General features: G+C 58.0%; 5 protein-coding genes across 5 annotated transcripts; 2 read left to right on the top strand and 3 right to left on the bottom strand.

Annotated features, from left to right (window-relative positions):
• Positions 1–700: 700 nt before the first annotated feature.
• Positions 701–3,854, bottom strand: DICSQDRAFT_82666 (uncharacterized protein). The gene is made up of 5 exons (XM_007363700.1): positions 3,661–3,854; positions 3,465–3,535; positions 2,469–3,410; positions 2,050–2,364; positions 701–1,877 (listed from the first exon to the last, which is right to left on the bottom strand). The coding sequence occupies exons 1-5, from the start codon at positions 3,823–3,825 to the stop codon at positions 1,010–1,012; spliced, it is 2,361 nt and encodes a 786-aa protein (XP_007363762.1). The 5' UTR covers positions 3,826–3,854; the 3' UTR covers positions 701–1,009.
• Positions 3,855–6,054: 2,200 nt separating this feature from the next.
• Positions 6,055–7,942, bottom strand: DICSQDRAFT_102297 (carbon-nitrogen hydrolase). Its single transcript, XM_007363699.1, has 7 exons — positions 7,884–7,942; positions 7,756–7,805; positions 7,651–7,703; positions 7,272–7,574; positions 6,727–7,152; positions 6,310–6,462; positions 6,055–6,249 (listed from the first exon to the last, which is right to left on the bottom strand). Exons 1-6 carry the CDS (start codon positions 7,914–7,916, stop codon positions 6,338–6,340), a joined length of 990 nt encoding a protein of 329 aa, XP_007363761.1. The 5' UTR covers positions 7,917–7,942; the 3' UTR covers positions 6,055–6,249; positions 6,310–6,337.
• A 741-nt stretch (positions 7,943–8,683) lies between these two features.
• Positions 8,684–10,424, top strand: DICSQDRAFT_179224 (uncharacterized protein; the record flags this gene model as incomplete). The annotated part of the gene is made up of 3 exons (XM_007363698.1): positions 8,684–9,347; positions 9,403–10,321; positions 10,377–10,424. Exons 1-3 carry the CDS (start codon positions 8,701–8,703, stop codon positions 10,422–10,424), a joined length of 1,614 nt encoding a protein of 537 aa, XP_007363760.1. The 5' UTR covers positions 8,684–8,700.
• Positions 10,425–13,165: 2,741 nt separating this feature from the next.
• On the top strand, positions 13,166–14,518 carry DICSQDRAFT_179223 (HAD-like protein). The gene is made up of 3 exons (XM_007363697.1): positions 13,166–13,237; positions 13,294–13,933; positions 13,995–14,518. Exons 1-3 carry the CDS (start codon positions 13,184–13,186, stop codon positions 14,330–14,332), a joined length of 1,032 nt encoding a protein of 343 aa, XP_007363759.1. The 5' UTR covers positions 13,166–13,183; the 3' UTR covers positions 14,333–14,518.
• Positions 14,519–16,409: 1,891 nt separating this feature from the next.
• DICSQDRAFT_134613 (uncharacterized protein) lies at positions 16,410–18,258 on the bottom strand. The gene is made up of 3 exons (XM_007363696.1): positions 17,536–18,258; positions 17,434–17,475; positions 16,410–17,370 (listed from the first exon to the last, which is right to left on the bottom strand). Exons 1-3 carry the CDS (start codon positions 17,674–17,676, stop codon positions 16,684–16,686), a joined length of 870 nt encoding a protein of 289 aa, XP_007363758.1. The 5' UTR covers positions 17,677–18,258; the 3' UTR covers positions 16,410–16,683.
• Between the last annotated feature and the right edge of the window lie 95 nt (positions 18,259–18,353).

Here is an 18,353-nt window from a genome sequence, read left to right as displayed (position 1 = left end):
CCCAATGACGAGCACAACAGCTCAGCCAACCCTCACCCCGATTCCCGTCGCAAAATGAATGATACGGGGACAGATATACATACAACAAGACAAGCAAAACAGATCCGCGAATGTCAGCCCCATATACTACCCCAGTACCCGGCACGTTCCTCGCATCGGCAGGAGTCCCCACTGAGGCTCGTCATCAATACCACCCGACTTCCTTAATCTCGCCTCCCGCCCAGCAAAAGGACACGCGAACGGGCACGCACAGCCCGCAGGATCCGCACGGACGAGCGTACATACGCCCGCCCCGCGCAGCTCCACTGCGGCCGCGGCAAGCCAGGTCTCCGCCGAGAGGTGGGGTCGCGCTCTCGACATGCGCTGCGCCGCCCGAGGACGGCGCAGACACGCATGGAGCTGCCTGACGGGGAGACCGGCTAGGAGGCATATGCGACGATGTACGGAAATTCGACGCGAGTTGTAAGGCACATGAACAGCAGTAACGTACCTATAAAAAGAAGCAAGCCGGCTGGACGCAAGGCGTGGTTGCATAACCCAGCTTCACCGGGGGCCAGGGTCGATCGGATGGGCGCATGGCCCAGCAGAGACAACGATATGATTACAAGCCGCGCACGCTCGCACATCGGGTCGAAAGACAGAACCGAAGGCGAGAGGTAGCGGGGCGGTCAGACAACAGAGATTAGGCGGTATCTAGCATATAACGGGGACGAGGGCGGAATGGATCGCCAAGAACACAACAAGCACCGAAAGCGAGAAACGTGTCATTTGCAACGTGCAAGAGCAGGAGGGAGAGCGAGCATGTCAGGGGGTTTGCGGGAGACGAAGACCGTGGTCCGCGGATCATGATCGTGAGCAGAGAAAAATCCAATTCTGAGACCTAGAACTGCCAAGGAGAGGGTGCTGAAACAAGCTTGGAGAGTTGAAAGGAGGTGCGTTCTTTGCAAGGGCGGTTGAGGGCGAATGCGACCGAGCGACAAGTTGGGCGCAACCGGCCAGGCCAAAGGCGTTACCGATCGCTCGGAGGAGAGTACGAAGGGTGACCGTTCCTGCGCGAGCCACCGTTGCCGTTGACGTAGTCCGCGCCTGCACCTTCGTTTGTCGGAGGAGACACGATAGGTGGTGCGGGATATGCATTCATGATGCTGGCAAAGGTAGCAGGGACGGGCGGAGGTGGTGGTGAACGATCACGCTCGCGCTCGCGTTCGCGCTCCCTGTACACAGACTCCCCGCCGTTCGAGACAAGCACATGCGTCTCGTAGGGGGAGCGATGATGCGGCGAAGGCAGCGAGCTTTGAGATCGGGTGTGCGGCAGCGGTGGAGGAGGCAGCTGGTGGGCCGGCGAATGATGATCGTAGTAGTCCCTCTCACGCTCGCGGTCTACGCGCTCGCGATGCAAGACGGGCGAGCGCGACGCAGTACGCGAGTGCGTAGGGGAATGGGGGTCGACCTGCATCGCGTTTCCAGCGTACTCGTCGTATGCCGGCGCGTTATTGTTGTGCCGTGAGCCGCGGCGTCCTCTGTGCTCGGGTGGCGCGTTGGGATACTCTTGGTGGAACGTCAGGGGCTTCATAGGACCATTGTTTATCTGTGGAGGGGCGTGACGAGGACGGAGCGATGGATCCTCCTTCTCGACCTGGATGATCTGCAGCTCTCCATGTCTCCCGAGCACCGCTTGTTGAGGACCAGCAGAAGCAGGCACTGCGATAGGAACAGGCATAGGCTCTGCCTCCGGGCGGTCAAAGTAGCCATTGCCGTTGCCGCCAGACCCCGGCGAGGGCGAATCTTGCTCATCTGGCAACGCAGGAATCACTGCAGCGTGTCGCCCGCCAAGGGGTCTACATGGGAGAGGAAGGACGGAGGAGAAGGTGAGCGATCTGATGCCTTCCGCGTGCCCTGCGGCGCCACCTCCCTCCTGGTCATGCAGCAGTGACTCTCAAATGTAGACCCGTACGCATGACACAGTCACGGAAGTACTAGTCGTATACGGGGCGTGGAGGGAAAGAGGGCGCGGCGCCGCAGAGAGAAGTTAACGCGAAAGACGCTCACCCTCCTTCGGTGAAGTGCTGCCACACGTAGTCCTTCAGCTGATTGGCATGCGGCAGCTCCTGGATGAGGTGTTTGATCGTGTTTTGCCCCAACCCGAAGAAGTCGGGACCCGAGACCGAGTTCGAGTGTGCGCGGTTGCGGATGTGGTTTGCCGCGCGCACGATCACCGACCACGCTCCTGTCGCGGTGCCCGCAACGATCGGCTTGTCTGGCGCGTCGGCGGCGGTGATTTGGAACTTGGGGCCGTCGCCACCGTCAAGGATCTTGCAGTGGTACACTACTTCAGCATTCGGGTCGATCGTAGATGAGTAGCGCCTGGACACAGACAGGCACACGCGACAGATTCCGGGAAAGACGAATCGTCAATGATGGGCACATCGAGATCGAAGCCTGGGCTCCCGAACAAGACGCAGACGCACCGCGTTACTTCATAGCCCACCGGGAAGATGTACCTCTCCGTGTGGAAGTGCTCCCTCATGCAGACCTCTCCAAGGTTGATAACGGTCATGATACCCACGTTGAGGGGTAGAATCGGCTTTCCGCGCTTGTCACGCGGAACGGTCGGAATGCTGTAGCTCTTGGTGGTGACGGTGTGTGCCTTGAGACGTTTTGGTTTCGTGTGTCGCTGGATGTCCGAGGGTCGCGAGGCCGCAGATGACGACGTCCGCAGCGTCATTTGCATCTGCGACTGCGCACCGGGCGGGGCCCCGTGCTGGTACGAGGGCGAGGGGCCCTCAGGAGGGATGCCGCCGTAATCCTCCTGCGGCGAAAGGACAGGCGAGAGCGATTCGGAGCGTCGACGTACATAACCATGGGGAGTGCCTGCGAGCTGAGCGCCAGGATGAGGTGCGGGAGGTATAGACGACGAACCCGGAGGCCCTTCACCAGGGTGTACAGGAGGCTTGAGGCGCAATCGGGTCCCACTACTCGAGACCACGAAGGGGGGCGATGGGACTGGACCAGGACCACTGGATGTGGGCGGCGGTGCGGTATGGACAGGGGCGGGGGCGTACGTTAAAGGAGCGCCGATGTCCTTGCCTTTAGGGGGTACACCTCTCGGTTTACGCGTCGTCGCAGCCGACCTTTTATCTCGCGACTCCTCTTCCTGCCTTTCTCTTGCCTCCGCTTCCTGCCTTTTGCGCGCGGCGGGGCCGATATGACGCGACAAAAGGAGGGGGTCGATGTCGGGATCCTCGCGCTCAAGCTCATCAATGGCCAGGCGGAGGTTAGCAACAAACGCCTGTTGGTTCGCGTTGTTGAGAAGGCATTTGGGGAAGGCCGTGAATGGCGGGTCGGGTACTGGGGCACCGGGGTTGCGTGCCGGGTCAAGTTCTAGTTCCGCGATGCGGTCAAGGAGGAGACTGAACGGTGTGAGGTTTTGGACATCCAGACTTCACAACAGAGCCAAGACGTACGATCTTTCCGACCTCCACTTTACATTTCGCTCTCCCGAGCTCCGTAGCTGGAGCATTGCTTCTTTGGTTTTCTACAGACAGCCGCCAGGTCATACGCGTCAATTGCAAATGACGATCGCGAGAAGATTGCACATTGAGGTGATGACGAGCAATGTTGAACGGTCTGCAAACGCGACAATATAGGGCGATTACACACCTCCTCGAGCTCAAAATATTTCCTCTTCAGCCTGCTATACTTTGCAGCGACGTCGGGTTCCTTTTGCTTCCCGGCTCCCGGCTGACCTGCCTGAGGGGGAAGCGGGGGAGGCCCCATGACAATGTCTTGTGGAGGAGCCATCTGAGCCCTCGGCGTATGGCTCATCGGACGCGGGAGGAAGGAAGGGAGTCGGAGGGAAGGGGAGATGGGAGACAGGGGGAGAGATGAACCGGGGTCTTAGGCTATATATTGGGTGGGGGCCAGGGGAAGCGGCCAGGTGTTTGGTCCGATCCCACATTTGCTCTTTGAACGCATCGCGTCCCGTTCAGATCACTCCTCACACACATCCTGCCGACATTGCATGACCGCGCGCTCATAGACAGGCTATCGGCTGCGAAGCAAAAGCATAGGTATCATTGTCTACGGATGCTACAACACAAAGATGGACTGTTCGATGGAGCCCGATACGGGGCGTTGAATGGCGGAAATGGAGATGGGACAGCGGCCGTTCTGGGCGGCGTGGCGTTGATTGACTTGTTTGGATCGCTCAGACGCCCAAACCTTCTTCCCACTCGTCCAGGACCCCAGAACCCCCCTCTCCCGCCCTCGGCACCCGGCACCCTTCCGACTGCCTCTTCCCCTTCTTCGCCCTTCCTCCGTCGCATCTTCCATGCCAACGCCCCCGCATGAACATACTACCAGCCCACGCTCGGCCGCTCCCTATCAAGGTTTCTATCCTCCTCGTCTTCCTCTCCCGCGCAACCCATTTGTCTCCATCTATCATCTGTCAGCCAACAATGGTCGTGTTATTTCCCCCACCTATTACTCCGCGTGTCCGGCCCCCGTCGCCAACCTGTGTCGATATCATCGCCATGTCATATCCAGAAACATAGCGACACCCCGTACGTTTTGCGACATCGCCTCCACAGCCTCATTGTATGCTTCCTGTGCTCTCCATCGGAGACTCCTCGAAAGGCTTGGCTGGAGGACTCTACTCAACGCCGGCCAACGCCCCCGCCACGCTTCCGTTTCGGGAGATCTTCCTTCCATATAAGGCTACACTCATCCTTCCTCCTGACCGGGAACACCCGTCAGACGCGCCAAACGAGCTTGCGCCATCGCGACGTGTCGCAGCTTCTGACTCTTCGTCCGACGCTGCGGCATGCCGCATGCCCGTGCCTCCAGCTTGAGGTAATTAGCCCCTGCCGCCCGACGTGTTTATCATACCTCCGTCGCCCCCTCCGCCCTACTTCCTGCGCCGGCTTCGGTTTCACGTCAGTCATCAGAGAAGGCCACGGGATGCGTCCTCGTGTCCGCCCCCATTCCCGGCTGCGTAGGCGGCTAGAAGCAGCGGACCAATATATTCCGGTTTGGTATATCAAACGCCTGTCCCTTTTAGGGAGTCTCGAGGATCGTACGTCCAGTGGCAATATCAATGACGTCGTCGTCGAGTCCCGCTCGCGACTCGTGCTCGACCTTCTGCCCGGTTCGAGAGCTTATCTGCCCCGCATGTTGTGTTAAACCTGATCCCTTCCGTAGACCGAGGCCGAGTGTCTACTCCCGAGTTAAATGCGTTCCGTATCTCACAGGTACACTGTGTGTCCCACATGCACATGTTGGCGTAGGACGTGCCCACGATCAACTATAGCCAACTTATCAGTCGCACGGTGACAAACAACAGAGCTTGTTTCACCCCTCGACAAAGCCCCCTGCCACTTCCTACGCTTCCACGATTCTCAACGCTAGCAACGATCGAAGCACCTTGGTTTGACGATGATGACACATGCCGCTTCGTTTGTTCTATCTTAGAGAGGGGCCCGGGGGACGCCTGGTGTTGAACAGTGCCTTCCTCAGTAAAACAGTGCTACGGACGAGCCTCCTGTCATCCGAGACCGTTGGCGGGGCGTGATGGACTTAGACTTAGTATTACAGGGCGGCAAAATCAACGCGGATCTCCCCATGGAACCTTGGTCTCGTGCCTGACTAATGTCGACGTCGATACAAGGAGCCCTTCTGCGACGCCGCCGGGCTTTGTGCGCACCGTTCTTTAACGTTGTCCCGTCCTTGCTCAGACCACGAGCTCTTGCACAACTATTGCATCCGGGAAGGCGAGGCTTGTGCAGAAGCGAGATTGACACACTGCTCCCGACCGCGAGGAGTAGGATAGCATGAGGGACGCGCTGTGGCGAGTTGCGCACATCGAAGGGAAGCACCCACACCAGCGTCTTCCTGGATAGGATAAAGCACCGCAGGAACGGGCGGATTGGTACGCGTGCTCCAAGCAGAGAGGCAAAAGAGTCACGTAGGTTTATGCATCGCGGCATCGCAGGAAGCCCGCTCCGGACAGCGCGCGGGCAGCCAGAATGTTTTCTATGGGGCAGGGCACGTAAAAACGCGTCCAAGGCAATCGCTGTGCCACAATCGGTCGGTACGTGTACGCCGCAGCTTGTAAGGTTTGACAGAAACCGCCCCCGCCGTCCTGCCGGACCCTGATGTACGGATATCGAGTTGTACTAACGACATGGGATGTGAATCGCCGCGTTCTGCGCAAAGCGATCACAGCACCACTCCAGGCTCTAATACAATTGTCTTCTCGACCCAGGTGTCAGCGCCATGGAGACAATTTGCGTAATGGGCACCCTCACTCACGATGATGTGTACTTGGAATGGCTAGGCCTTAGCTTCTGGGGTATGTCCAGACTTCGATGCCTTCTTGTCGTCGCTTCATCGCATGCAGGAGCGTCGGTCTGCCTGCGCCTCGTCTGAGACTAAATAGGGAGGACGATCCCGCGAAAGTTATGCCTGCGAAAGACCCGTCAGCTAAAGCCTCGCGATAATATTTCTTGACGTATGGCAGTACACTGCAGCTGCACGCCAAAGTGGAACGAGAGTTCGGGAACTGCATGGCGTTTTGTACAATCTCCAGTCTTGGACATCAACGTCCAGAAATTGAAGCTAGCCTTCTGTTCGCCTCCTGGTCTGCGAAGAGCGGCTTCACTCAATGTGCAGTCTACCCCAGAACGTCTAATCGATTGGCGCCAACGCCCAATAGGACTGCACACATACCGTTCTCCTCTCCGCAGCGATTGCATACCACCACCACGAGCTCCTCTCCGGCCTTCCGTCCTTCCGAGCTCGTCGCCTTGTCGTCGGGCGCAGGGTCCGAATCAGAGTCGCCATCACTCCCGTCAGCCTGCTCGGCCTCGGCCTTCACGTCCGCCTCGACGACCTTCGCCCAAAGCGGCCTGAGGCGCAGCGCCCAGTAGTTGATCGTCCGCCAGTCCGTGTCCTCCTCTGGGCTCTCCTTCGAGTCGAGCCACGCGTTCAGCAGCACGAGGAGGTTCGTCTTCTGCGCGATGCAATACTCCGCGACCTCGTACGGCCCGCGGGCAAGATCCCACATCGCTGGGGGCCGGACGTTGAGATCCATGCAGATCCCGAGAGATACCGTGTTGAGCGGAGGCGGGAGGTGGAACGTCGTGAATCCCGTGCCTGCCGCCGCCGGAACACGCGCAAGCCATCGTCAGCATCAGTCGAGATCAACGCGCAGGAAAGGAGGGAATGAAAGACGACAGGGCGGACAGGCCCCCGTGTATGCACCACACGCGCACCTGGGCGTGCCCACGTCATGTCGGTCTCGTAGAGGTTCGTCTTGCGGTAGTCGCCCACGAAATCGCCGTTCGGGCCGTACAGCGCCGCGGCGTTCGCGCCGACTTTCTCGTCCTCTTTCGTGCCGCCGTGCTCGTCTGATTCGAGTACTGCTTGCACCTCCTCAGGTTGCAAGCGTTCGGGGTAGCCTGCGACGACGTAGCAGCGCAACCGGGCGGCCAGGGCGGCACAGAACTGGGACGTCGGCCCGACGCGGGGCTCCTCGAGGTACGGAGAAATGGAGGTGGCGTCGGGGAAGGCGTAGCCTGCGGGTGCCACAAGGATGAAGGCTTTTGGTTAGTGATTATTATTTGAACACTGCAAAGGATGATTGTGACGTACCTGTGAATATCATCTCGGGCAGACAGACGAGGTCGACCGAGTCTGGTCGTAGTCTGTCATGATGCTTTCGTGTCGTGCTCTGCCTGAAGGTGGGATGCTACAAACCGGTCGCATAGCTTCTGTGCCTTGTCTATGTTCTCTTGCACCTTCCCGATCTTGGGTCAGAATGTTGATGGTTTGCCTCGAGATCAGTAAGTTCTCAAAAAGGATAGCGGAGGGCGGTGCAGGAGTACCTGTGGGGCGAACTGCACGACTGCGATGCGCATGATGTCGCACCTGATAGACCGCAAGGAACGTAAGACTGCTGATGGTCGTAGGGACGTCTTGTGCTATGTATGTGGCCCGGTAAGTAGATGCGGTAAGTGGCTCGAGGGGCGGCGTCAGCTACTTATTAATTAATTAAGGAGGAGGAATCGCGGGATCTTTGACGTGCGCGGGCTGTGATTGGACAGCTGAGGGGGAGCAGGTGATTGTGGAGGGCGGGCGGCGGGCGTGCGCGTGAGAAAGCGGGCGTCTGGGCTGGGTGTATGCGCGGATCGCTGACTGTGCACCCAGACCTCGAGGATTGTCCGTGTCTCTCCTCCTTTCGCACATCCATTCCTCTCGGCCACACTTGCTCGCCGAGAATCTGCTCGCGCAGATCGCACAGTTCTAGGAGGAGAAGAGAGGAGACTGTCAGTGGTGGGGCCTGGTGAGTGCGTACAAGCACCCCCCAGTCATCAAGATCATTGACCCAGCAGTAGTCGCTTGTGTGTCTGACATCGACGGCCAGTAGCGGAAGAGCAATGTATGTACAAGCTCCTTTTGTGCGACTGGCCACTCTTACCACCTCCCCGCCCTTCTTGTCGCTCCGCCTTTCTTGACCTCGCTAGATAGTCAAATTCCTACACCAGGACGTCGCTGATCCCCTCGATTGCAGATCCCCGATCCCCTTTTCTCGTCCGGCTCCTCCCCGGTAGTAGCTCTCTCCCATCACCCAGCACCAGCGTCCGTCGCCCCCGTCTCTGCTCGAATTGTTCCCGCACAAATCGCCCGCGCCCTTCTTCTAGTATGGGCAACACATCCTCCAACCCCCAATCCGCCCACTCCCGCCTTGACTCGCCTGCGCGTTCCGCCCACCACTCGCCTATTCGCGGCGGCTCTCCCAACCCGTCATCGTCCACCTCGCACAGGGTGCACCGCTCGCTTCGGAACAAGAAGAAGTCCCTCGAGCTCCCCGATCTGGCGTCCCTCACGCTCACGCCCGCTTCCTCGACGCCTGCGTCCGTCTCGGTCTCGCCCCACCCGGCGCACCGGCGGCCGCGCGCGTCGTCCCCGATCCCAATCCCCACCGCAGGAAACCCACCCCCGCAGACGTTCCGCCCGCAGAACAACCTGCCGTCGGCGGCGCGCATCGATCGCATGGCTGACGGCCGCTCGCGCTATAAGCACTCGCTCAGCGCGTTCGCGTCCACGCGCTCCTTCCAGAGCACGGTCGTCCAGGACTCCCCCCCGCGCAGTGATGTGCCCATGAGGAGCGAATTCGTGCCCGAGGTGGTGCATAGCACGATTCCGATCGCGCTCATGAAAGCTGAAGAGGACGGCCACAAGCTGGAGCCTGTCAACTACAAGATCACTTGGAGAGGTGGTGGGAAGAAGGTCGTGCTGATCCGAGCTGGTCACGACAATTGGCAGGGGCGGCAACCGATGGAATACGAGTGAGTGCCGCGATATTCTCACATCCGTTTTGTTCTCAGATCACTCGTCGTTTAGCCCCGAGACGAACACCTTCTGGACGATGGTGTCCTTGCTGCCCGGGACACACCATCTCAAGTTCATTGTGGACGACCAGACCAGGCTTACGAATGACTATCCTCGGGCCGTTGACGACCGCGATGGGACACTTGCCAATTACGTCGCCGTTCCCCACCCCACGTCGTCAAGTCCGCCCAACATCACCCAGCTCGCTACGCCCCTATCCAGCCCACACCACACTCATCCTAACAATTTCAACTCGTTCTGGTCGGATTCGACAGGCGCTGGGCCCACCGGGGGCAGTTCACGGGATGCGAAGTGGACAACAGATATTCCTCAAGAGCTCATAGCGGCCGCCGCTGAGGAGGAGGCCTACCTCACATCGGCAGACTCACCGACGTCGTCCGCGAGCGGGGTCCCCACTCCCAACATTCCGCCTGCTCCAGCGCTCCCTCGACACCTCGACAAACTGATCCTCAACGTGCGTCCTCCAGCGATGGCTGGTCCTGTTAGCTCCTCCACAGGGACTAGCGAGCGGGACAAGCGTCGCAGCACTCGCGAGAAGGCTCGCGATCGTCAGCGCGACCGTGCGAAGGAAGGTCGCTCGACCCAGCTTGGCATGACCTCCGCGGAAGGTGCCTCCACGGAGGATGGGGCTGGGCCGAACGGTCCCGCTGCACCTCCCCCGCCCCTGCATCTACCAGTCGTCACCGCCAGCGGGACGGATGTAACAGCACAAATGCTCGCAGCGCAGCAGGCATCGGGTCCACCAACGCCTCCTGCTCAACCTACAGGACGTCCTCTGGATGGGCCCGGGATCTCCGACGATGCGAGCGTACTCCCAGTACCTTCACACGTTGTCCTACATCATCTCAGCACGAGTGCGATCCGCAATGGAGTCCTCGCTGTCGCAGATACTACCCGATACAGGAAGAAGGTAAGCTGACGCGATTGTCTTTCTTCGCACGGGTCTTACATGATCACTGACGCAGTGTGGCCGCCTCCAGTATATTACTACCATCTATTACAAGCCCACATGACGCGACGCATACTTCTGTTGCGCACGCGATGCGTGCGGCCTACACGACTATGCTCCCTGCTTTCTGCCGGTCCGTCATACACACCAGTTGCCTCATAGATTCATTGGGCAATCCATTCTCGGCCTTATGTCCCGACGTCCGACATCTCCCTACACCGCCTTTCCGTCATAGAACGGACTTCGCCTGGCAGGCGCACGTCCCGTGTTTCATACGCCTGATCGTCGGCGGAGCCTTATCTATTCGCATCGGGGAGCGACCATCGCCCGCTGTCCCTCCCGGCCCATCATCCGACGCTTAACCCAAGTCAGTCATCAGCACGCCCGCCAGCCCTGCAAGTCCTCCCCATAGACGCACCCGTGTTGTACCCCTTGACCCTCACCACTGTCCCTCACATGTCATCCTACGATGTGCCGCTGTGAACGCATCCACGACAAGACAAGAAGACGAAAATAAAAACAAGTTGTATTCCTAACCTTTCCTCCCTCTACCCCGCATACCCCGGTTCGCCGAATACCCCCTGTGGTGTTCGCCACTGCTCTGTTTTCTCCTTGCCTGGTCCTCCCGCTATACTGTTGATGGTCGGGTCTCTGTTATCATGTGACGCGCTCCTGCTGTCTTCACTACTTCCACTACACCGGTATAGACACCCTTCTTCCCACTTCGCGCTTTCGCGGGAGGAAGAGTATGCCGATGGCAGGCTTGGAATTTAGTCATGCTTCGCAATGACCGTACGCACCACTGCTCCTGTCAGGTGTGTCGATCTGGTCAGCATTGGGATTGGAGCGTGGAAGGGAGTAGGGTTCACAGACCATCTGATCCTTGCGCGCGCGGACCTTGACGTTTCTTTACTAGCCATTGGCCGTTAGCCACTCCATACCTAGCATGATCCGAGGGCCCAGTAGCACTTGTAGTCCCTAGCTTCTGCTATGTCCCGAACCTCGTATCGATAGGGCCCGCGAGCCAATTTCCATTCCGTACCATGAAAACAACCCTTCTCCCATCTTGCTTCTGCTTGGTCAAAACGCTTTGGTCCTGTCTCATACCATCATCCTCATGTGGTCTGCGAGATTTCGCGCGTCGTGCTGCTGTATCCATTCATCTACCGTCTCGATCTAGCCCTCCAGCCTCGGTCTTTCGCGTTTTTCCGCCCTCATCGTCCCGTTGTTGCCGTCCGGTTTGCATGCACTCATTCTCATAGACTCCGTTCGAAACATGTATGTATGTTGCGCGTCACACATTCCCCCACATTCAGCATCACCACTCAGTATCCAGTTTGTTCATCTTGGGCCTCAGGCTTTTTGTTCGCAACAAGGCGTGTTGTTATTAGACGAACATGGCCGTCTTGTTCGGACTACCAGTAAAACTAGCTCTTCGTACCGGTCGTACCCGACCTAGAAAGATAGTAAGTAGGACGTAACATAGAGGAAGGTGCTTCTGGCGAGTCTAGGCCACAGCGTTCCGTAGCCTCGTGTTGGCTGTCGGCGCTCGAGTGTCTGGATCCGATTCCGGTCAGCTGGGATTCCGACCTTGACCAGCTGCAGCCTCTTCTGCGCTCACATGTCTCTGCATCGTTGGAACTTGAGGTCTTTCTTCTACTGGTCGACTGGCTCGATAGGCAGAGAAGATGGTTCTCGCATCGTATGTCTGTCGGCATCCTCTACCACCATGATGACTTGATGCGCGGCGACTAGTGTACAGGGCAGAATAGTTTCGGCCTTTGGCAAATGGCAGATTGGCAAATATGGCAATTGCCAGGGCCGGCAAATACTGGCAGATTCACGGGCGCTCCGGGGAGCCTCTGGCGATGGAGAGTGAGTAGAACAACCCATTGAAACCACTGAAAATATTCCATGCTCTTTAGTAAGAATTTAGAACATGAATACTGCATAGATATCGCTGTCTATCCACTTCCCGCAACAGAGTACGCTCATACGGGTGATTTCCCATCTAACCGAGAGTTTCAGCCGGTCAGTCAGGCGCCGGGATGACTTCTCAAGGCAAGCCAGTCAATATGGTGGCCACCAATTGTCCCACTTATAGCACATACCGCTATATTGAAACACTCCACAGAGGATGGAGTGGAAGGACTGTCTCTTACTGAGGCTACTCTGTCTCTGTGGGCGACCGGCAACGGCTCCATTAACAGTAAGCGCTCAAACAGCGCCGTGTATCTGCCACCAAATTGCCGGTCTCGGTGGCGGGCAAAATGGCAATTGCCGCTTGGCAGTTGCCTCTGGCAGATTGGCAGCGTTCTGCCAAGAACACTAGCGGCGACGCATGCAGTGCAATGTGCCCTCGTCGCAGGTCAGTCTTGTCTTGAATAATGCTGGACTACGTGGACACGAACAAGTTTGCTGCCTCTCTGTCTCTTTGTTTGCTATCGGAAAAGATTTCGTCGGTCTGACATTGGGCTGAAACTCGGCGACTGGGCCCAATTCTGCTGCGTAGTACCTGTCCTTTCTGCGGATGCCGACCAAGCATGGTTGCTAGCTGCGGATATCCGCGGGAAAATTGGCCTGTCAGGCCACCTTCTGCTTGCGGCGGACGGCTGACTCTCAACAATTAGATTGCGTTAGATCTAGGACGCACACTAGTGTTGGGCTGACTATTCGCGATTTTATTCTAGTCCAACATCCGCCCTCCCCCCTCCTACAGGTATAAAGGGACCTGCTTTCGTGGCGAAGTCCCCACCAAAAATTCTCATCCCATCATATCTCCAAGCCCATTACCATTCACTATCACATACAAACATATACAAGATGTCTTACAACAAGGAGACCACCTTCTTCGCCGACGCCGTTCTCTTTGATATGGTATGTTCCTCCCTTTCTGCTCCTCATGGTCTTCTACTCACTGGCTTATGCATTAGGACGGCACCTTGACCGACTCGATCGCCGCTGTCGAGGCGGCATGGCGCAAGGTCGCCGAGGACCTCGGGCAGGACCCGTCGTATGTCATCGCTGCCACCCACGGCAAGCGCGCCGTAGACAACCTCGCCCAGTTCAAGCCGCATATCAAGGTGCACGAGATGGACGTCGAGGTCCAGGCGTTCGAAGAGTCGATCCTCTTCTTCGCTGACGCTTTCACCAAGCACGGACCCGGCTCCCTCGAGGTCTCGCCGCTCACCTCTGGGGCCGCGACCCCGTCCCTCGCAACCCCGTCGTCTTCGGGCACCAGCTCGTCTGGCTCCGGGGTCGTATCTCCGCATTCCTCCTCGTCTTCCACGGTGGGTCACACTCACCGCCCGTCCTTCGTCCGTCGCGTCACCAACCGCCTTGCGCTCATCGCGGCTGAAGGCGCGACCTACCAGGACGAGGAGAACGAGGGGATTGCGGAGCCCAAGATTGATTGGAGGATGGAGCTCGAGAAGAAGCACTTGTTCGAGGCGTGGCAGGTCGAGGCCGCCGCCGTCGACCGCTCTGTGCGCATCCTCCCTGGCGTAAAGCAGCTCATGGACTCGATTCCTGAGGGTCGCTACGCCGTTGCCACCTCGGGTGCCAAGACTTATGGTAAGCCCCATCACGATGCTCCATCCGCAAACCTCTCTTGACACACCGCTCTTCGTTGTAGCTTACGGCTGTATGACGCGCGTCGGTATCACACCTCCCAAGGTGACCATCACCGCCGACGACAAGCGTCTTAAGGCCGGGAAGCCTGCACCCGACCCGTTCCTCCTCGCCGCGAAGGAGCTTGGGTTCGATGCGACGCGTTGCGTCGTCTTTGAGGATTCGCCGTCTGGCATCCGTGCCGGCGTTGCCTCCGGAGCGACGGTCATCGCCGTGTGCACGAGCCACGAGAGGTCGAAGATCGAGAACTGCGGTGCGCACTTCGTTGTAGACACGATGGAGCAGGTGCGAATCGTTGTTGATGGGGAGGGGCTGAAGTTTGTCGTGTCGGAGAGGCAGTAGAGAGGGGTTCGGGCTGGGTGAACGAATATCCCGCGCCCTGGAGGCGTGTGGATGATACTGTTTTGTATGCGTTTAGGTTCGCAACCAATATCGAGGGATCATAACAAAGCCGTTCAAACATTTGAAGTGCGCTGTTTGTTCCCTTCGATAATTGGCTGTCGTGGCCTTGGTGTAAACTTGCGAATCACCCCGGGGAGTTGAGTCCTGCTAGATGGAGTCGAATCGTGCGTCCGATCTCCAGGACGCCAGTATCTACTCGTTGAGCGTTCAGATCCACCGAAACACGCGTTCTTGGTTACCAAGCTATACCGAGCGTGTTGCCCTAGTCATGAAGATGGCTGTAGGCAGAAGACGAGCGCGCCAGTGGTGCTTGATTTCATGCGTGTAACGAATACGTGGGTTCATATGCTATGAACGTAGGTCTCGTGGGGTACACTGCCTGGGAATATGGGATATCGCTGTAGAACGTCACCGGTCAATTATACTCGTACAGTATGTATATAGGATCAAACCGAAGCCAAGAGACGAGACTCAAAACAAGCGGGCATGTATGTAGATTGACGATGCTGGCGAATAGGCACATAGGGCCGGATGGGGGATGTAGGTATCGAGCGAGTCCAAGAAGAAACGTCAACACAGATTCGGGGTATAGGTATAGGAATACAAGTCCAGGGTATTCGGATGGGAAGTCTGCGTATGAGGACCTATGTCCGTGGGGTATATGGAAATGCAGCCGGACCCGTGTACGCGAGCGGGTCCAAAAGATGGGAACACATATCCAAGGGTATTGGGATACAAGTCCGGGGTACAGGGGTTGATTCCTGGATATAGGATTTGAATCCTAGGTATGAGGAAATGTATCCATGGGGTATGTGGAAATGCGGCCGATAGAAGAGCGCAGACGCCGAACCGGATGCATGGCTTCGTGTAGGTACAAGGCAAGGGAGACCACTCACAGACGCGAACCCTAGAGACTGTGGCAAGACGCAGGGAGCAGAGCCAGGGACAGAGACGGGGAACGCAAGACCAAGAGGTGATGTGCAGCAAGTGGAGGCGGCGGGTGAGGGCGTCGATGAGGGGCCAACTGAGGAGAGCAGTCGTTATCGACTGTCGACTACTGTCCTCAGCTAGCGATGGCCACCGACCAGCCCTCAGTAGGGGCCACAGACCAGCTGTCCTTGTCACCGAAGCTTCACTGGAGTAGGAGGGACCGCCCGAGCATGGTTGGGAACTGCCCAGGTCCGAACGCAGACAGGCATCGTACCAGGAAGCCCCCGGGTGTCGGCTACCCAGAGGTTCCACAGGACGCAGGTCATGTCGTTCGATACCTGTCCCAGGTTGGGGCAGCACGTCGACATCGTCCGCGGACGTCGAGACTCGGACGGCCTACGGGTCTAATACGAGGGAGGGGCTGAGTAGACTGTTGATCAGGAGGACGTCTCCTCCATCTTCGAGGAATAGATTGATCAGTGAACGCGCGCGAGACGAAGGATAATCCGACAAACCTCAACAGTGCGATACTCTAGTGGGGTTGAGTAGACTGTTGGTCCGGAGGACGTCTCCTCCATCTGCGAGGACAACTGCGTCAGCGAACTCGCGCAAACCGAAGGATAATATCACCAACCTCAACAGTCTGGCACTCATGGGGCCGACCTCACATCCCTCGTTCGCGACTCCTACAGGGACCCGCGTGAGCACTTGCCAAAGCGCATAGCACAGAAGACACTCACCAGTAGAACAACTATCACCTCCATTGGCAACAGGCCTCGAAAAATGCGGTACTTGGGCGGAGGTCTCCGATCCGGATCGGGGGTATAGGTATTGAGCGGATCCAAACAGAGGCGGAAACACAGAGACGGCATAGAACGATATGATTCCAGGGTGTAGGGATGTGAATTCGAGGTATGAGGGAATGCATCCGTGGGGTATATTGAGATGCGGCCAAATTGGTGTGCGCGGGCGAGTCCAAGAAGAGGAAAGGCTGACCCAAGGGTATCAGGATACGAGTCCAGGGTATAGGGATGTGAATCCTGGGTATGAGGCAATTTATCTGTGCTTGAAGGTGAGGGAGATTCACTCTCATGCGCGAACGGTGGAGGCGGAGGGAGCAGACGCATGGAACAGGGGTTGGATCGCGAGGCGATGCGCAGCCAGCGAAGCATACAGGCCGACAGGTGGAAGCGTCGAGTAAGAGCCCGTCCCTCACTGCGCCGCGCAGCCTCGGGGTGGAGGAGAGCTACAGCTGTTCGTGCAGGGTTTCAGAGCGGCGAAGACAGCGAGTCCTCTATCAAAGAGAGACTAGGCCAGGACGGCCAGAGGTGGGAAGTCGTTGACGGCGACCGAGCTGCCCCTCAGTAGGGGCTACCAGCGGACATCAGCCGTCTCCGATGCCGAGGCTTGACCGGCGTATCAGGGAACGGCGTCAGAGGGAGCACGGCGATCCGGGACAGCGAAGCTCGACTCTTCCCAGCCAGAGGCGATGCCGGAGTGAACGCCTCGCGATCCCGAGTCCTGTTCATACGAGGCGTCTGTGGGGGGACCGCCGCCTGGTTGACCAGAGTCCAGTAGAAGTGGGTCATAGGGTGCGCATAGACAAGGGGAGCGGGCAGAACCTCCTCCATCTGCTCCTCGAGCGGAGCGGGGATCACGTCCTCCATAGCATCCTCCAGCGGGGCCACAACGATATTCTCCATACACTCCTCGAGAGGAGCAGGCAAAATCTCCTCCATGGCCTCCTCGAGAGGAGCAGGCATGATATCCTCCATCGGGCCCTGTCCGTTGTTTAAACCAGTCTGGAGCTTCGACGACGCCGTGAACCCATCCTGTCGCCGAATCCGAAGTTGGGCCATCGCTTGAGAAATCGAGAGCGAAGGAGACTGCTGAGCGATAGTCCGGTGAGGAACCCGGTGCGGCCTGTACGATGGAGCGGGGCTGCCAGTGGACACAGCATTGCCCTTCCCATACTCTCCCCCAGCTGCCTTGACCGTTTCACGACCACACACGACTCTCTTGAACGCCTTCCGTGACTCCTCGAGATCCTGTACAACACATCACATCACCGTCTGACCCGAGTCCCAACGTGCGGGCGGAAGGGTACACACCTTGACAATACCACCCTCTGCACGGATGGCCCGCATCCGCGTCTGACATCATCCCAACAGTAAGCAAGCATGGCCACGATGTATGCTGTATGGCGGACGTACGTGGTTGGCGGTCTCGGCGTTGTCCCTGGGTGGCTGACGGAACGAGGAGAAAGGGTGGAGGACACGAGGGATGGGCAGGTGAGGGACATGGATGGTGCGGGAGATGGAGAGGGACTTGAACAACTCGCGTAGACCGAACATGATGGGGGTGATGTATGTATGTGTGTTGTGGATGTGTTGAGGTTGAGGTTGAAGTGGAGAGTGAGGATGTGGATATCGGCGAGCTTGCGACGAAGGTGTGGAACGAAGATGATGGTAGTAGGTGAGGACGAGATGGCTGCGTACGAGGCGGTTTATATGCCATCCCGGAGAGGAGGAGGCTGGCAGACCGGGAACGATCTCGGTCGCGTTGAGACTGTCAACCTCCACCGGTGTTCAACTTACCTTCACAGCACCGATTGATCGCGGACGCCGCTCGGCCGCTAAGGCTCGTCGGCCGTGTACCAGCACAGAATGGGTCTCGTAGAGACAATGGCTGACATTCGAGTCCGGGAGATCAGGCTGACGTTCTGCCAGCCTCGGAATACTTGGTCCCGTTCCACTCGAGTTTTCATGTTCACATGAGCATGCATGAGAGATACGCGCCTGCATCGCAGCTTGAGGAATAGGCCGGTTGTCGACGTGCGTTCGCGAGCCCTAGCTATATTCCTTGTGGCAGGGATGCTGGGTTCACGCCAAAGCCAACCTGTGTGCTCAAGTCCATTCAGCAAACACAGAGGTTTCCTTTGAGATAAAAAAGTCAGAATTGAATGCTCTGTGGCATACCACCTTCAGAGTCGCATACACACGATCGCAACATGGTGGGTAGAAGCGACGCC

Source organism: Dichomitus squalens (assembly GCF_000275845.1).
Source record: "Dichomitus squalens LYAD-421 SS1 unplaced genomic scaffold DICSQscaffold_7, whole genome shotgun sequence".
Classification (NCBI taxonomy): Eukaryota; Fungi; Basidiomycota; class Agaricomycetes; order Polyporales; family Polyporaceae; genus Dichomitus; species Dichomitus squalens.
This window is presented reverse-complemented; position numbering and strand designations above follow the sequence as displayed.